The 14644-nt window shown below is 37.8% G+C and overlaps 4 protein-coding genes across 5 annotated transcripts; 1 reads left to right on the top strand and 3 right to left on the bottom strand.

Annotated features, from left to right (window-relative positions):
* The first annotated feature begins 233 nt into the window (after positions 1-233).
* On the top strand, positions 234-2272 carry LOC106449417. Its single transcript, XM_013891181.3, has one exon. It carries the CDS (start codon positions 819-821, stop codon positions 2079-2081), a length of 1263 nt encoding a protein of 420 aa, XP_013746635.1. The 5' UTR covers positions 234-818; the 3' UTR covers positions 2082-2272.
* A 2041-nt stretch (positions 2273-4313) lies between these two features.
* Positions 4314-5735, bottom strand: LOC106448133 (ATP-dependent DNA helicase PIF1-like). The gene has a single exon (XM_013890059.1). It carries the CDS (start codon positions 5733-5735, stop codon positions 4314-4316), a length of 1422 nt encoding a protein of 473 aa, XP_013745513.1.
* Positions 5736-5879: 144 nt separating this feature from the next.
* Positions 5880-7786, bottom strand: LOC106448134. Its single transcript, XM_013890060.1, has 2 exons — positions 7282-7786; positions 5880-7195 (listed from the first exon to the last, which is right to left on the bottom strand). The coding sequence occupies exons 1-2, from the start codon at positions 7784-7786 to the stop codon at positions 5880-5882; spliced, it is 1821 nt and encodes a 606-aa protein (XP_013745514.1).
* A 1058-nt stretch (positions 7787-8844) lies between these two features.
* Positions 8845-12403, bottom strand: LOC125580762. 2 transcript variants are annotated; one of them, XM_048745860.1, is made up of 8 exons: positions 11904-12403; positions 11689-11813; positions 11491-11572; positions 11265-11382; positions 11007-11164; positions 10809-10923; positions 10535-10720; positions 8845-10451 (listed from the first exon to the last, which is right to left on the bottom strand). In XM_048745860.1, the coding sequence occupies exons 1-6, from the start codon at positions 11924-11926 to the stop codon at positions 10857-10859; spliced, it is 573 nt and encodes a 190-aa protein (XP_048601817.1). In that variant the 5' UTR covers positions 11927-12403; the 3' UTR covers positions 8845-10451; positions 10535-10720; positions 10809-10856. The 2 variants fall into 2 exon arrangements, with proteins under 2 accessions (XP_048601817.1, XP_048601816.1); XM_048745859.1 differs by lacking the exon at positions 11904-12403 and having other exon boundaries at positions 11689-11870.
* Positions 12404-14644: the final 2241 nt, after the last annotated feature.

Below are 14644 nucleotides of genomic sequence, written 5' to 3'. Positions count from 1 at the left end.
TGTCCAACTAGTTTATGTTTCATCATACCTATAACAACAGAGTTAAAACAAGTAAGAACTGGAATACGTTAGCACTGATGTGGCCATACCCTAATAAAAGAGGGTGATGAGATTACTTGCAAAACAGGTTATTGCCCCCATGAATTTAGCTGAAAATCTTAAATTAGGTAGGGGCATAGCGTAAACAAAGGCTTAAGAAAAAACAGAAAATCCCTTTATATTTTCAATCCAAATCTCTCTCACCTCTTGCGGAAAAGAGGAAAAAAAAAACTTAAGCCTCAAGAAATCAATCCACAAAATCAATTCGACAAAAACCTTTTTCCTGCTCTCAATCTCTTTTTCATCCCATATGTTGCTTCCGTGAGTGATATCTTTTCTTTGGAAAGAATGGGAAGAAACATCTGAGGATTCATTGATAACCAGACATAATATATTCAAACCAAGAAAATATATATATTTGTGTGTGTGTCTAAATGATGAAATAGCAGATTGAGAGCAAGAAAGAGGTACATAGGAGATAACCGCAATGGAGATACAGAGAATGAGGCAGCTGATGTCCCTTTGGTCTAATTTGAAGAGCAGTCGTGTTTCTCTAACTGGTGGGAATCATACAGCCGCTAGGTTCTGCACTCGCTAGACTCGCCTTTCTCTTAACCCTCTCTCTTCCTTCTCTCTTTTCTTCTTTTTCTTCTTTTACCTGTTTTCTCTCCTTATAATTCGTTTTAATTGTCTATTAGCTTTCTCTTCTCTTTTTCATCTTCTTTAACTTTCAACTGCACTTTTGGGGCGCTCTCTTCGTCTCAGCAAAGATAAAAAAAATGGTGTTTGTTACTGTCCATGACTTTCACTCCATGTGCCACAAGCATTGTCACTACCTCTTGAAAAAAAGAGACCATTCAAGCTCTTCTTTGGGCTCTACAGATTCTATCTTCAAGGCTTCTCGTTCTGAAGTCTTGACTCTTTTTATGAGATCAATGCTTTTGGCTTTGTTGTTTCTTTCGTTTACTTGGTTGAGTCTGCTGAAGTATGAAACTGATTCAACCGCTGCATCTAAGTTGGTTGAATCTGACCAACATGAGCTATTGCCTTTGCTTCTGAATGATTTAGAGAAGGAAGGTCTCTTTAAGATTGGAGATAAAGCACTCCTCCTAAGCGGAGGTGATGATGAGGTCACGGTTACTTCATACTCTCAAACAGTTATCGAAACCGAGGTGCTTTTTGTATCTGCAAGCGATGAGGAGACGCAGAGTATGGTCCCAAGCGAGACCTTTGATTTTGCATTTGCACATTCTCGTCACATTGACTCTGCTGAGTTTCTAGACCGGGCTCTCAAAGTCGGCGGCATCCTCACCGTCCAGCTCAACCTCCAGGATCTTCCTCCAAACTTCTTGGAACACTTAAACTACGAAATAGTCTACATGAAGAGCTCTGAGTACACGGTTATGGCGATGAGGAAAACAGGGGAAACAGAGGAAAAGCAGGGCACAGTGGCCCCCGGGAGAAAGCTTCTCACTATCACAGAAGAAGAGGCCAAGAAAAATGCTTTGAGTAAGCTAGAGGATGTTCTCCTTGAACCACCAAGAGCAGCTTCGAGGAAATCAAGAACCTACTTGAAACGAACAAGGTACCTCCCAGACCTTATGGGGGACACTATGGACCTGGGGAGTTACTCAAGGCGAGTATTTATCGATGTGGGTAATGGAAAAGGAAGCAGTGGAACAGAATGGTTCGTTAAGAATTACCCAACAAGGAACCTGAAGTTTGAGATGTACAAGATTAAGACAGTGAACGATGAGATGAGCCTAGAATCTGAAAATATGGGGATGACCGAGTGGCTCAAAGAGAATGTGAAGGAGGAGGAATACGTGGTGATGAAGGCAGAGGCTGAAGTGGTGGAGGAGATGATGAGGAGCAAGTCCATAAAAATGGTGGATGAGCTTTTCTTGGAGTGCAAGCCAAAGGGTTTAGGGCTAAGGGGAAGGAAGATGCAGAGTAAGACTGGTAAGGCTTATTGGGAGTGTTTGGCTCTATATGGCAAACTTAGAGATGAAGGTGTTGCGGTGCATCAATGGTGGGGTTGAAGTTTAAGAACATGGAGACAGACCTGAGAGAGATTATCCATCAATACCAGTCTCTTTTTATTCTATTATATTTTATGTTTTCTTTCTCTGTCGTCAGTTTTTAATTTATTTTGTGTCATCTTATGTAATGTTGTGCTGTTTGAAGTATTTCGTGGTGTTGTAAGTTTGGGGATCTAATGAGCTTAATTAAATATCTTTAGTAATTCCTCACTGAAATTTATTTTGTTTTCCTTCCAAACTATATAAATACTTATTTACAGTAAACTATGGGTGTGCTACGCGCGGATTGTCTGTATATTTGTGTAATTTACAATTTTATATTATGTTAAATATATAGTTTTTATTGTAATGGTTTTGGGATATTCATACAAATTCCTCTTCGTCTCCAATTTTGAATTCCCTCACGAACCCTTTTTTTTCTAATCATATGAAGAGACACTTCTAGTAGTTAAGTGATTTTCTTCGGTTTTTTTTTTCATTTTTAAATTTTTTTACAGAACCTCTGGTATAGTTTTGGGCGTGGATTTTTTAATCAGGAATATATAATAACATGTATATTATATTTAGACGTTGTATGTTGTAACCAAAAATGATTATCGATCCCTGCCCATTATTATTGCCAAATTTATGTTATTTTTTATTCTTGGAAAATAAAATAGGGAAATCCTAGAGCTTAAACTCATTGAGAAAAACAATGAACCACTTATTAGTTTAGACGGAAAATTTTAGAAAAAAAAAACAGAAAACTAAAAACATCACAAACTGGGTAGGTCCTTTCTCTTACTTGCCGACGTCTTCGTCCGGCTACTTAATGAAAACAAATTTTTCAATTTGCTTATAATAAAAGCATACGTTACACCTATTGCGCAAGTTGTCTCGGTGGCAAGTTATATATGGTTGCTCTTCTGTTCTCGAAAGCGGTCATGTAAGACTCAAGTTGGGTGACTGTTATGCCATGGATTGATCTTGAATTTGGGTGACTGTTATGCTGTGAATTTGAATTTGGGTTCTCAGGTCAATTCGAGTAATTTCGTGTTTATTAGATTGGAATAAAGTATAGATTCCACGCAGAGCCGGTCCTAGTTATTATTGGGCCGGAAGCAAATCTGAAAAACATGGTCTATTTATATTCACTTTCTATAAAAATGAATTTTTTTTAAAAATTGATATACGAGGAGTGGAACTCTCCACCTCCTCTGCATTAATACTCTGCTTTACCGCTTGAGCTATTGAAGAATATATGTATTTATGTGGCCGATATAATTGATAACTAGATTTTGACCCGCGCTTTCAAAGCGCGGGTTTATTTTTGTTTTTTTTTTTTAATTGACAAATATTTAGTAAATGTCACATTTTCATATATTTGTGTTTTATTTTATAAAAGACTTAAAAATTTTATCTTTATTTATCGTATTTCATTTTAAATGACTATTTATGTTAAAAAAATTAAACTTTATTTTTTAATGAATTAAGTTGGTATAACTCTGATAAATTAATTTTATTATGGGGTTAATATTTTAATTAAAAAATTATATACTTTTAATAAAGATTTATACTTTTCAATAAAAAAATTCAATTATTTTTATGAATGCTTAAATTATATTAAGAAAAGAAAAAAATAATAATTAAGAATAGTTGAAAAAAAATTATTTGAACTTGGACTCAATGGTCCAAAGGAAAAAAAAAGTGAGAATTGAATCTGATTTTTTAATAGGCCCAAATGGCCCAAGAGAGATTTGATTTGGGCTGGATCCAAAAATAATGACCCAATATAGATTTGTTATTAATATTACTTAATTGCCCTTAATGAAACATGCAATGTTAGTGAAGGAAACATGTCCCTAAGGTAATTATGACAATAGGATCCTGCTTTAATAGTATAGATTTAGTAGAGGCCGGAAGCACCAGCTTCTTCCACTTCTGTCCAGGGCCGCCTCTGATTCCACGTCATTTAGAATTAAGTTGAAACACCTGTTTTTTGAACGCTCGAGTATGTAACTAAACAAACTGACCGTAAATTTGGAAATCAATGTAGTTTCAATATTGGATCACCATCTTATGAATACTGTCAGTTCCTGTCTTCGTTTGTAGTAAGAACTGGACGGCATCCTACGCTGTTCCTGCAACGAATGAAGCCAAGATCAGGATGGTACATAATGTTTTGACGTAGAAGTATATTTATTAAGATTGGGTCTTAAGTGACTCACTTGTTCTGAGATTAGTGAATATTTCTCAGTAGACAATATTAGTAACAACGTCTTTTCTTGTCGTGTTGTCACTGTCATCAAGTATCTTCAATCCATCTGGAGTCGTGACTCGTGAGAGCGCAACGTACAACTGGCCATGACTAAATACTGGTCTTGGAAGGTAGAGTGCAACTTGTTTTAGACTCTGTCCTTGACTCTTATTTATATTCATCGCATAACACAGCCTGATTGGGTATTGCCTTCTGCGGAAAGTAAAAGGATTTATACTGTCTGTTGAGGACAACTGTATCCTTGCGATCAAAACTCTATCTCCAACATGAGTCCCTGTTAAAAGCTCAGCTTCTAGAACTCTGTGTCCCAGTCGTGAAATAACCATCCGTGTTCCATTGCATAGCCCATTATACTGGTCGAGATTGTGTAACATCATCACAGGAGCCCCAACTTTCAGACATAGTTTATGGGTTGGCAAACCTTGAAACTCCAGCGAGTTTAAGTATTCTTGAGTGTAATTATTTGTCCAGTCCTCCTCTGGTGTGCTCTCAAAAGCAACACTATCAGAACTTAGATACTCTTTCTCTGCGGATGGAACCTTAGATAGAAGGTAGGAGTTGATCTCGTGGGCACTGGCATTTGTTGGTGCTAGGATAACTCTCTCTGTTAAGTAGGTTCTGTTTAAGTAGTTATTAACGAAGTTGGGGTAAGCAGCATCTGAGATTGTCTGATGCGGAAGACCAGAGCTTGGAAGCATGAATTCATCTCGTATTATAACCTGGTCACCTTCCTCTTCACATCTACCCTCTGTTGCCACAGTTGGCGCTGTTCCATTACCAACTTCTAGTATCCACTTCGCAAATTCTTTGTCAGCTTGGCTCAGTCTCATGTTGATGGTTAAAGTGCGGATCTGTGCAAAGGGCCATAGGTATGACTTACTGAATGAAGACTTGACTGTGTCATGCCTAGAACCCTGAGTTATAACAGGCAAAATCTGTCTGAAATCACCCCCCAAAAGCACGGTCTTTCCACCAAAAGGTTTATCAGCAGCTGCTGGATCCTCCATAGCTTGTAGGTCTCTAAGTGTGCGGTCCAGCGTTTCAAAAGTCTGACGGTGAGCCATAGGAGCCTCGTCCCATATGATCAAGTCTGTTTTGGAAATCAGATTTGCCAACATAGAACCATATTTAATCTCACACATTGTTGTTTCGGTCAAAGTGAGAGGGAGTTTGAAGCGAGAGTGGGCTGTTCTTCCTCCTAGTAATAACAATGCTGCAATCCCAGCTGATGCCACAGGTATGACCACTTTACCAACTGATCGGAGTTTTACAATGATAGTTTTGTATAAGACAGTCTTCCCGGTCCCTCCAGCGCCATAAACAAAGAACAACTGGCCGGCTTTGTTGTTGACAGAATCAAGGACCGAGCTGTAAATGTCTTTTTGGTCCTCATTCATGGTGCTAAAAAGTTTCTCATGCTCGGCTGCTTCTTTCTCACGGTCATAGTTTAGCTCATGCCGCAGGACCGTGTTTGAAATTTCCTGAAGAACACTGCTGTTTGGCTTTGGCGTACCGGAGAAATCAGCTAGAGATTTATCATTCTATTTTAGGAGTCTTTCAGTCTCCATTAGTGTATACTGTTTGAGCTCCTCATCCTGTAGAATCAAGCCCGGGAAGTTGAATTCTTTCTGTTTCATATATAAGATATCTTCAGCCAATATGTTCCACACATGATCCCAAAGATTCCGGGGGTTTCCAACTTCACAGTAGATCAAGATAGTGATGAATAACCTCCTTAGCTGACGACATGTTGCCCAATAGGATGGTTCAACTATAGCATCATGCCATTCCTTATCGTCGTCCAATAAACCTAGCGCATAGCATGCATCCCGATACTCCTCAAACGTTGTACCTCCTACAGTGGCGAGGTGCTCAAAACCAAAGGCCCCTTTAACGACGTTGACGATGATTCTAAGGTAGTATAAGCCGCCTGCAGCTGGATGAACATAGGTGACTCGTCCTATTGCTGTGCCCTTCTTTCTTGGTGTCCATTCTTTTATGTCACTGTGGTACACAAACCGAGATGGAAACTGAACGTATGTAAGCTCTCTGGCCTCTTCATATTTCTTGTTTGCCTCAAAATACGCAGTGAGCATTGTTTTCTCGATATCATCCCTTGAGAGAACTTCTTCTAATCTCTTAGTTGGATCAATGACAACTCTGTGCTTTCCTGGAAGGTGAAGTGTGAGTTTCATAACTGAAGGCTCGTTGTGGTGGATGTGGAAAGAAAACAGGTGCCATGAGGCTTCACATGCTGAAATATACCGGCACTCCTGAAATCGATCTATCTCATCAAGCTCAAGATGCTGTTTCTTTTTCTCGATTTCTTCTCTGCTCTTCCCCTTCTCCTGAAGCAGTAGTAGTGCTCGGTCTACACCCTTAGTTATGTATTTGAAGAGATATTTGATAGCGCTGGTCTTGCAGCACCACTCTACATTGATGTGTGCTTGATATTTTTTAAGGAGGGGGAGGTTATGTGGCACGACGTATTGATTGTCTAGCTCTACTCTTCCTTTCAGAACGTATGAGCTACTATGAGCTCGTCTTTTGTAAACAACAAAGCCATACTTGTCAATCTTTGTGGTGTTTGAGTAGTTTTTCGGGTACTTCTTTGAGCACTCTCCTTTCTCCATGCAGGGTGATTGAGGGTGTTTGTTCCCACATGGCCCGTGAATCATGTGCCTCTCAACCAACTCGAAACCCTCTCTGTCTGTGTCTCTGTCAGGTAGTTCAGCTGTTATGTACTGATCAATAACTGCAGCAGTGGCTTCTCCTTTAAAACCTTCGAACCATAGAAGAATATGGGCGTGTGGGAGTCCCCGTTTCTGGAACTCAATTGTGTAGACAACTGTATAGGCTGGAAAAATACGTGGTTAGTTGAGAAACCGAGTAAAATCTGACAGGGCTAGATTAAGCTTGAATGCAACGTATCTTATAAAATACCTGCAACCGTTTTTGGGAAAAAAACCCCTTTCTTAAAGTCAGACAGCATCTCGTTTAACTTGAGCTTAAAAACTCTGCACTCAAGGTCTGGTCTGTTGTTGGGTGAATCGCCTCCATAGGCGTCTAGGTGTTCTTTCAGTTCAACCCAATTTGGGTTAGCTGTGAATGTGATGAAAAGGTGGGGGTTACCATAAAAACGACAGATAGCCATGGCATCTTGATATTTCTCAGACATGTAGCATGGTCCTGCAGTGAATGAAGAAGGCAATATGACTTTTTTCCCTAGGTGGGCAGCATCCGTATCTCCATTGTCTAAGGCGTCGCAGACGTTTGTATATAACTCAGCCCGGAGTTGTTTTTGGTTAAGTCTGAGAAATCGTAGCCTCTCCTGCTCTGTTGCAGTGTAAGTATCGACAATATACTGGTGCAGTAGCTTTCCGGACTTGATGATAGTCATACCCTCAGATGGCCTTGTTTGGATCTGGTGAGCGTAGTACTCTCTCATGGTCATACATTCTCTTTTTATTTTAGAGTTTACAGACACACATCATAGGGAATTCTCTCGTCATAGCTGTACTCTCCATATGAAAAGAGTAATGGGTACTGAAGGCTCATGAATAGAGGATGTAAATCACTTATCCTCTGGAGCTTTGATGATTTGTACTCAAGCACAATGTCTTTACCTGCCGCTTCTGAATTGAAATCACCAATTATCAGGCCACCAATCTCTCCAGCAGTTGGCAAGTCATATTGCCTTCCTCTATGCTTCTGATTAACTAAAGTGATACTGAACTCAACTGCATCACCAAATAATAGACGATCCCTTGCATGCCGGAAAGTTTTGGCCAGGTGATTATTCTCATCCAGCATCTTGATTAAACCAGCTATCAAATTGTCATGAATCTCCACAGAAGATGTACCTTTGCTGAAAGCCTTCTTCCTGTTTGTTACCTCATTGTCTGTGTCCACTATATACAACTGCAGAAACTGTGCCTTCGGGTGGGAGAAGAGAGCCAATCCTGTGGTGGGTTTGTCCATGGAGCCTAAATGCAAAGGGACCAGGAGTGCCTGTCACAGTGTGATCAATCTGACCACCCATTGAGGTGAATGATAACATTCCATTGGCCACTCGGATCTGTAGCACAAAACTGGGTCTATCAAGCAGTTCTTTAAGTGGCGATGGTGGCTGACGCCTAGGTGGTAGCTTAACACGTCCTTGCTGACAGCATATGCTAAACATTCTGGAAGAATTTCGTGTCTCCTTCACAACAGCTTCACCAACCCAGACAATAGCTTGACAAGCAGAGCATGTTACTAATTCCCACTTATTCTCATCTGGTTTTCATCTCTTTACTGCAATTTTTAAAAACTTTTGTGAGTCACAATTGCACCGGTAAGTGTTTGTTTCATGAGGATCTAGTTTTTTAATACCTTGACGGCTTCCACTTGCAGAAAGGGTCGCTGGTGGGAGGAAAAAAAGTTAGTAGGTTTCATAACATTTAGTTGCAAGTTTTTGAAGATGTGCTTAGCTTGCCTTGCTGTGGTAACTTGTCACGTTTACTTCTGCGGATTTGTTGTCTTCTCTGTCCGGCTTGTCTTCCATTAGCCACTGTTATGGGAAAAGAGTCCAGGGAAGTGTGTGAAACAAAATCTGGAAACAGATTTGATAACATATAAGCATTGCAGATGATTTACCAGCCAAGAGAGCTTCATCTGATAGTTGGCCGATTAAGGTTGATGGTGTGAGTGATAGATGTTGCTCTTGAAACCAAGGTCTGTGTAGATTAGGTGCTGGACGACCAGAGTTTAAAGAACATGAATCTGTCATAATACTTAGTTGTAAAGTAAAGGATGAAGTTTGTTTAGGACTTACCAATTTTTTTTTAATGGCTTTTTTTGGTTATAGATGATGATGATGATGCTGTAGAACCTTCAGAAACATTAATGTTTTTGGGAGGTCTCCCTCTCCTTGCTTTGCCTTTTACTTCAACTTGAGCCTTCACCATGTCTTCTGGGAACTTCCTTTGTTGAGCAATCGTAGTTAGAGAGTTTGCATCAGAACAGTGAAGAGGAAAAATATGAGTATATACGTCTGTAAGGGCTGTCAGTTGAAATTACTTTTCATTTGCATTATAAGTTGTATAGACACCATTTACCAGTTACTATTAATTAAAGGTGAAACAATTTTTAAAAGCAAGAAGTCACTGTTTCGTTAATCTTTTCTTCTACACAACACACTAATATGTTTGCTTCTGGTAATTGAAATCTAAATAGTCTGCTCCGTGAATATTTTCATAACCAATCTATAAAGGAAAGGATGATGAAATGTCAAGTGAATTTGGTTGTTGCACCTGCAGGGATGACTAATGCTTAATAGGATGGCTAGTCAGAAACTAAACCGTAAGAGAAACAGTCTCTGGAGATGCATGTTCGATGTGCTTCTTGCCAGAAACATTACTGCTAGAAACTGTCTTGTTTTTTTTTCAAGGTGGGAATCTGTCTCTTTGCTTGTACTGCAAGGAAGCATGGTTTTATTCTGTTCTAATATTATGATGGCTGTGTGTTTAGATCGTAGTTAAAATGTAATGTTTTTATAGCATAAAGTATAAATGCGAAGTTAATGGAATATTAAAACTGTTGTAACTTATGGTAACAAAAAGTTCGGATAAACTTCCAAGCTCGGTAGGGAGAAGATTAAAACCGTTGTAAAGCTAAATGAATTAAGTTGGATGACTGCAAAGTATAAAGAACCACCACATTTTTTAAAACGAAAAAGAGTAGTAGATTTATATAATATAAAGAACAACCACATTTTTAAAAAAGCCAAAGACAAATAGTTCAGAACCATATAGAAAATACTAAAGCATAACACATTGCTTTGAAAGAAAAAGAGAAATAGTCCACCGGGAAAATGGGAACACTAAAACATAATTAGAATCAGAAGCAGTTGTGGTTGTTCTAGCTGTGGAGTGATGGTCTCATTCCACATGTGCCTTTTTCGGGGCAGTTTTGTCGACATCATCCTGGTCTTTGGCCGGTGGTGGACGTTTACCAGTTGAAGCATCAGATGTAGTTGGCTTATCTGCTCCAGTAGAAGTGATTCCAATGTTGGAAATTGTTCCCTGTGGCAAATCTCCAGCCTGAGCATCGGCGGGAACAGTTGCACCTTCCTGTGAATTATGCAACAAACACATATATTAGTTATTGGTCTCAGCAAGTAAGTAACATATTTCGCTACATATGAGGAACTCACAGTTACCACAAAGGCTGGCATGGGCGCAAGCACTCGCTGAGGAAAGATGCGAGATATGGTGAAGGTCTGGTGCTTCGAGGAGAAATTGAAATCATTCCATTTGAGCTGGAAAGTGTAGGTTTTTCCAACAATATCAGCAAGGGACTGAGGAAGTTCTGTGTCGACCTGAGCATCTACCTCTATCCCCTGCAGACAGAAAAACATAGTTTTATAAGTATATATTATCAACAGCCATAGCACCAAGTAGTAGCGAGGGACTGATGTAAGGCCATACCACAATCTGAGCAGCCTCAGAAGCTTGAATGTTGGTCAGTTTAGCCATCTATATATCAAAAGCTAGGAAAGATGCAGTATCAGTGTTGTCTGACACAGCCAATGCGACTCGGTACCTATTTCATACATCATTAGCGAATACAACTATATGTTAATTGCTTCTACTATGCTAAATACACGCAAATTATATGTTTCTCACCTGAGTGCCGCAACAGCATTAGTTTCATTACATGATAAACATGTGAAAGAAGATATCTCTCGGACAAGTTTCTTTGAACACCCGGAGCAGCCAATATAACTCCAACCTTCATCTTGCTGGATACCAGTAACCTTAGCGGTGCAAAGAAACTCTATAATCTGTCAAGGATTGAAGATGGAGACCAGTCATAAGAATCACATCAGTCTGTTTTATTACAAAAAATTGGCGACGTTTAAATATAAACGAAGAAGACTTCACCTGAGAATCAGCCGTGATAATAAACTGGTTAAGCTCGGAGATGGTCATTGGTTCAATCTTCTGTGCATGAACCACCTTTGAAGTAGATCCTCCTGGGACTGCTCCATGACCTGGTAAGCTGAAAGGAGAAGCAAAGCAAATACATTCACCAAATGAGGAAATTAAGAGTTGCTCTACGTCCAATCTCAAAAACTTGAGTCACTCTAAATAGAATCATGAGACGTACGTGCCAAACAGTTTTTTCCGAGCAGCTGTCTCAGAGTCAAAGTAGAGATGTGTGGCGGAAGTAGCATTCAAAAATAAAAGACCTGACAAAGAGCAAAAAAAAAGAGGAGGTATCAAGTCCAAAACAAATAGAGACTGCCATGCATTTGACGATAATATGTATGAATGCAGCCAAAATTCTGAAACTTAAAACGCCTACCCCCAACTATCTTAGGATTCAGGCCTGTAGCAACTATGACTTTCGGCTCTCTCCCATAGCTGTCAAATTTGGTGTGAAATACAAGCGCCAACGAGTCAAACATACTCACACAAACGTTCTCACCACTGCAAAGAAAAATTAGTGTACAGTCAATTGAAGATATTCGTTCAAACATCCCTTAAAACAACCATTACGTAAAAAAAAAAAAAAAAAACCTTTCAAGACGCAGAGTGAGCATCACATGCTATACGGTCCGTGATTGTGCTTCGGATTGCATTCAACTCACCAATTAAGGGGGCAACGTTAGAACATGATATATCACAACCGAACAAAACTACTCAGCATAAAAATACATACCAGGAAGTTGTTTCCCAGTGTTTGCGAGCTCAAGTATCCGACCATATGTCATGAATCGGAAAAGCTCCGTAGGTATGGGCCTAGCAGACGCGCGTTATCTTCTCAAGAGAGGTTCCTTCATTGAACCGAATCGAGAAAGGAGCATCACACAAACGGAAACTAGTGTTGCTGCGGGTGAGACGTTTCCTGAACCTAAGCTGACGGTTCGCACTAACAGATCCTTGACTGTCATTTAGGAGTAATTAAAACGTTAAGAAAATGGCTATGGCTAAAAGATGAAAACTTGTTTCATTTAGGAGAAACTAAAACGTTAAGAAGAGATGGCTAATGCGTCACAGATAAGCCTAGATCATCTTATAGCTATCGAGCCATCACAGAATATGAGAAATCCCTAAAAGCGTAAAACTTTTCAGAATATTAATGGAGTAAACTGTAAATCAGATTATGAAAAGAGGCTTACATTCTCATCGACACTCATCAATTCACCACCTTTCCGCGACGTTCGAGCACCGTCCTGCGTTCAGATCGGCAAGAAGGACTTGGGGATTCGCCATTGTAATATTCGGAAATTGAACAGAGTGATCTTCTGGTTCTCGTCGAAGCTGTGATGCTCATGTCTGGATGAAGAGGTATATTTATACCCGAAGCTCTACTGAGTATCTCAGGGAAGCGAAGGCGTCAAATTGAATGCTAAGAAGTGGGGAAATCGCTATTTAACACGAAGTCAAGAAGAGCAAAGCGAAACGTTGTAACGTCAATCTGCATCGGCGCCGGAAAGAGGAAGAAATGACCTAGAGGAAGAGGCGAGTCCGGGCCTCGAGGCTTTATGTTTTGAGATGGGCCTCAGAATAAAACACAAAATCCAATTAAGCAAACAAAACTCAATCGTAAATTATGTCCAGTGAGAAGACGACACGTGTCTTTTTCCCGTATGGAGATAAAAAAGCTGAGTATAGACTAGGGATTAACCAGGCTACGCCCGGGATTTTTTATTTTTTTCTAATTTAAGTTTTTAAATTATTTATATTTAGGTTATGATATATATTTATATAAATGTTAAGATGCATGTCATAATTAAAATTTATTTTTAAATTTTAACACGTTAAATTAACATATTTTTTACTATTTAAATATTTTTTTGTAATTTTGTTGGCTATCTAGTTATCATATTTAGCAAAACTATATGTTGAGTGTTGGAATAAATGTTTTAGATATTTAATTAAACTGCAAAGTATTTTCGGATCGACCATATGCTCAACAATCGATCGATCCGTAAAAAGATGGTCGATCTCCTTGGCCAGGTAAGTACAATTTTAGCAAAAATATCTTTGATTTTCAAATATTAAGTATATAACTATTCTTTTGAATATTTTTTTTGAATTGTATTTTTTGATTAAATTATTGTATTATAATGTTTATGTAAATATTTTTTGTGATGTTTGAATTTGTGATGTTAGTATACTTAACCTAGATGATATTGATGTTTAACAATTTTTTTTTTCTGGAAATAGAAAATAATGATATATCAAAACGTATCTAATACTTGTTAAATGATAGTATAATGTAAATTACATCCATTATTAGAAAATAACCATTTGTTGTTTTTATTTTTTTTTAAATCAGAAATTATTTTTATTTAAAAACATTATTCATATATAATATAATAGTTTAAGTTTGGAAGATTAATCTATATATATAAATTATGTATATTTTTAAAAAAATAATTTAAGATATTATATATTGAGTAACTGAATAAAAGCTGAATTTCTTATCTTGAAAATGAAATATTTATATTTTTGTCTTCATGTTATACTCACCAATCCAGCATTGATATTTATAACTCAGTATGTTTTTTAAAAAAACTTAGTTTTAAGTAATAAACGAATTTAATAAATTAAATTCATCACCTATAATGTTCTGTAAACTATATTTGAAAATTCTCTAAAATTATATTTTAAGCATAATATTACTATTATTTAATTTAATTTATTTTAAGCATAATATATGCTAAACCAACTTAAATTATATTTACAATATGACCATCCTAAACCGGTTAATAAACCAAAAACAATACTAAACCAACATGAACCAATACCTAATTCGGCGAGGAAAGAAGTGTTTCGGGATAAACGCTTGAATGGTTATTAACTGTAATGGTTTGATCATGAAAGAGTAATATGAATATTAATAATAAAATTATGGATTAGATTAATTTAAATTTGTAAGAATACCTTTGAGTCTATGAAAAGCAATTCAATTCCCATGAATAAGTTTGCCTTTTGGAAGTCGCGGGTTTCCCAACAATGAATCCACTTAACAAAAAGTTCGTTGTTATAAAAAATCTCGTTTAAGGTCATTAAAGGTTTTTGGGAAGGCAAGAGTTGATGGTGGAACCATTTTTTTGCTCAAGTGCTTTGAAGTTTTCCTTAATAGTGTGAGGTTGATGTTGATGGAATAATGAATTTTATAGGGACTTTCTTGATGTAAAACTATACATTTTTATTTTTTTTAGTTTAATGTGGTATTTCCATTTTTATATAATTTACTACCATTTTAAGATAGATGTACATTTTAAGATAGGTGTTTAAATCTTAATGTA

This window comes from Brassica napus, chromosome C1, assembly GCF_020379485.1.
Source record: "Brassica napus cultivar Da-Ae chromosome C1, Da-Ae, whole genome shotgun sequence".
NCBI lineage: Eukaryota > Viridiplantae > Streptophyta > Magnoliopsida > Brassicales > Brassicaceae > Brassica > Brassica napus.
This window is presented reverse-complemented; position numbering and strand designations above follow the sequence as displayed.

Bases quoted from the DNA above. Each gene is read 5' to 3' on its own strand.
- LOC106449417 (XM_013891181.3), top strand. From the start codon at position 819: ATGGTGTTTGTTACTGTCCATGACTTTCACTCCATGTGCCACAAGCAT.
- LOC106448133 (XM_013890059.1), bottom strand. From the start codon at position 5,735: ATGAATGAGGACCAAAAAGACATTTACAGCTCGGTCCTTGATTCTGTC.
- LOC106448134 (XM_013890060.1), bottom strand. From the start codon at position 7,786: ATGAGAGAGTACTACGCTCACCAGATCCAAACAAGGCCATCTGAGGGT. The intron at 7,196-7,281 runs GTATTTTATAAG...GTATTTTTCCAG, and splicing joins TTTCCCAAAAACGGTTGCAG to CCTATACAGTTGTCTACACA.
- LOC125580762 (XM_048745859.1), bottom strand. From the start codon at position 11,863: ATGTTTGAACGAATATCTTCAATTGACTGTACACTAATTTTTCTTTGC. The intron at 11,573-11,688 runs GTAGGCGTTTTA...GCTCTTTGTCAG, and splicing joins GAATCCTAAGATAGTTGGGG to GTCTTTTATTTTTGAATGCT. The intron at 10,924-11,006 runs GTGAGAAACATA...TGTATGAAATAG, and splicing joins AATGCTGTTGCGGCACTCAG to GTACCGAGTCGCATTGGCTG.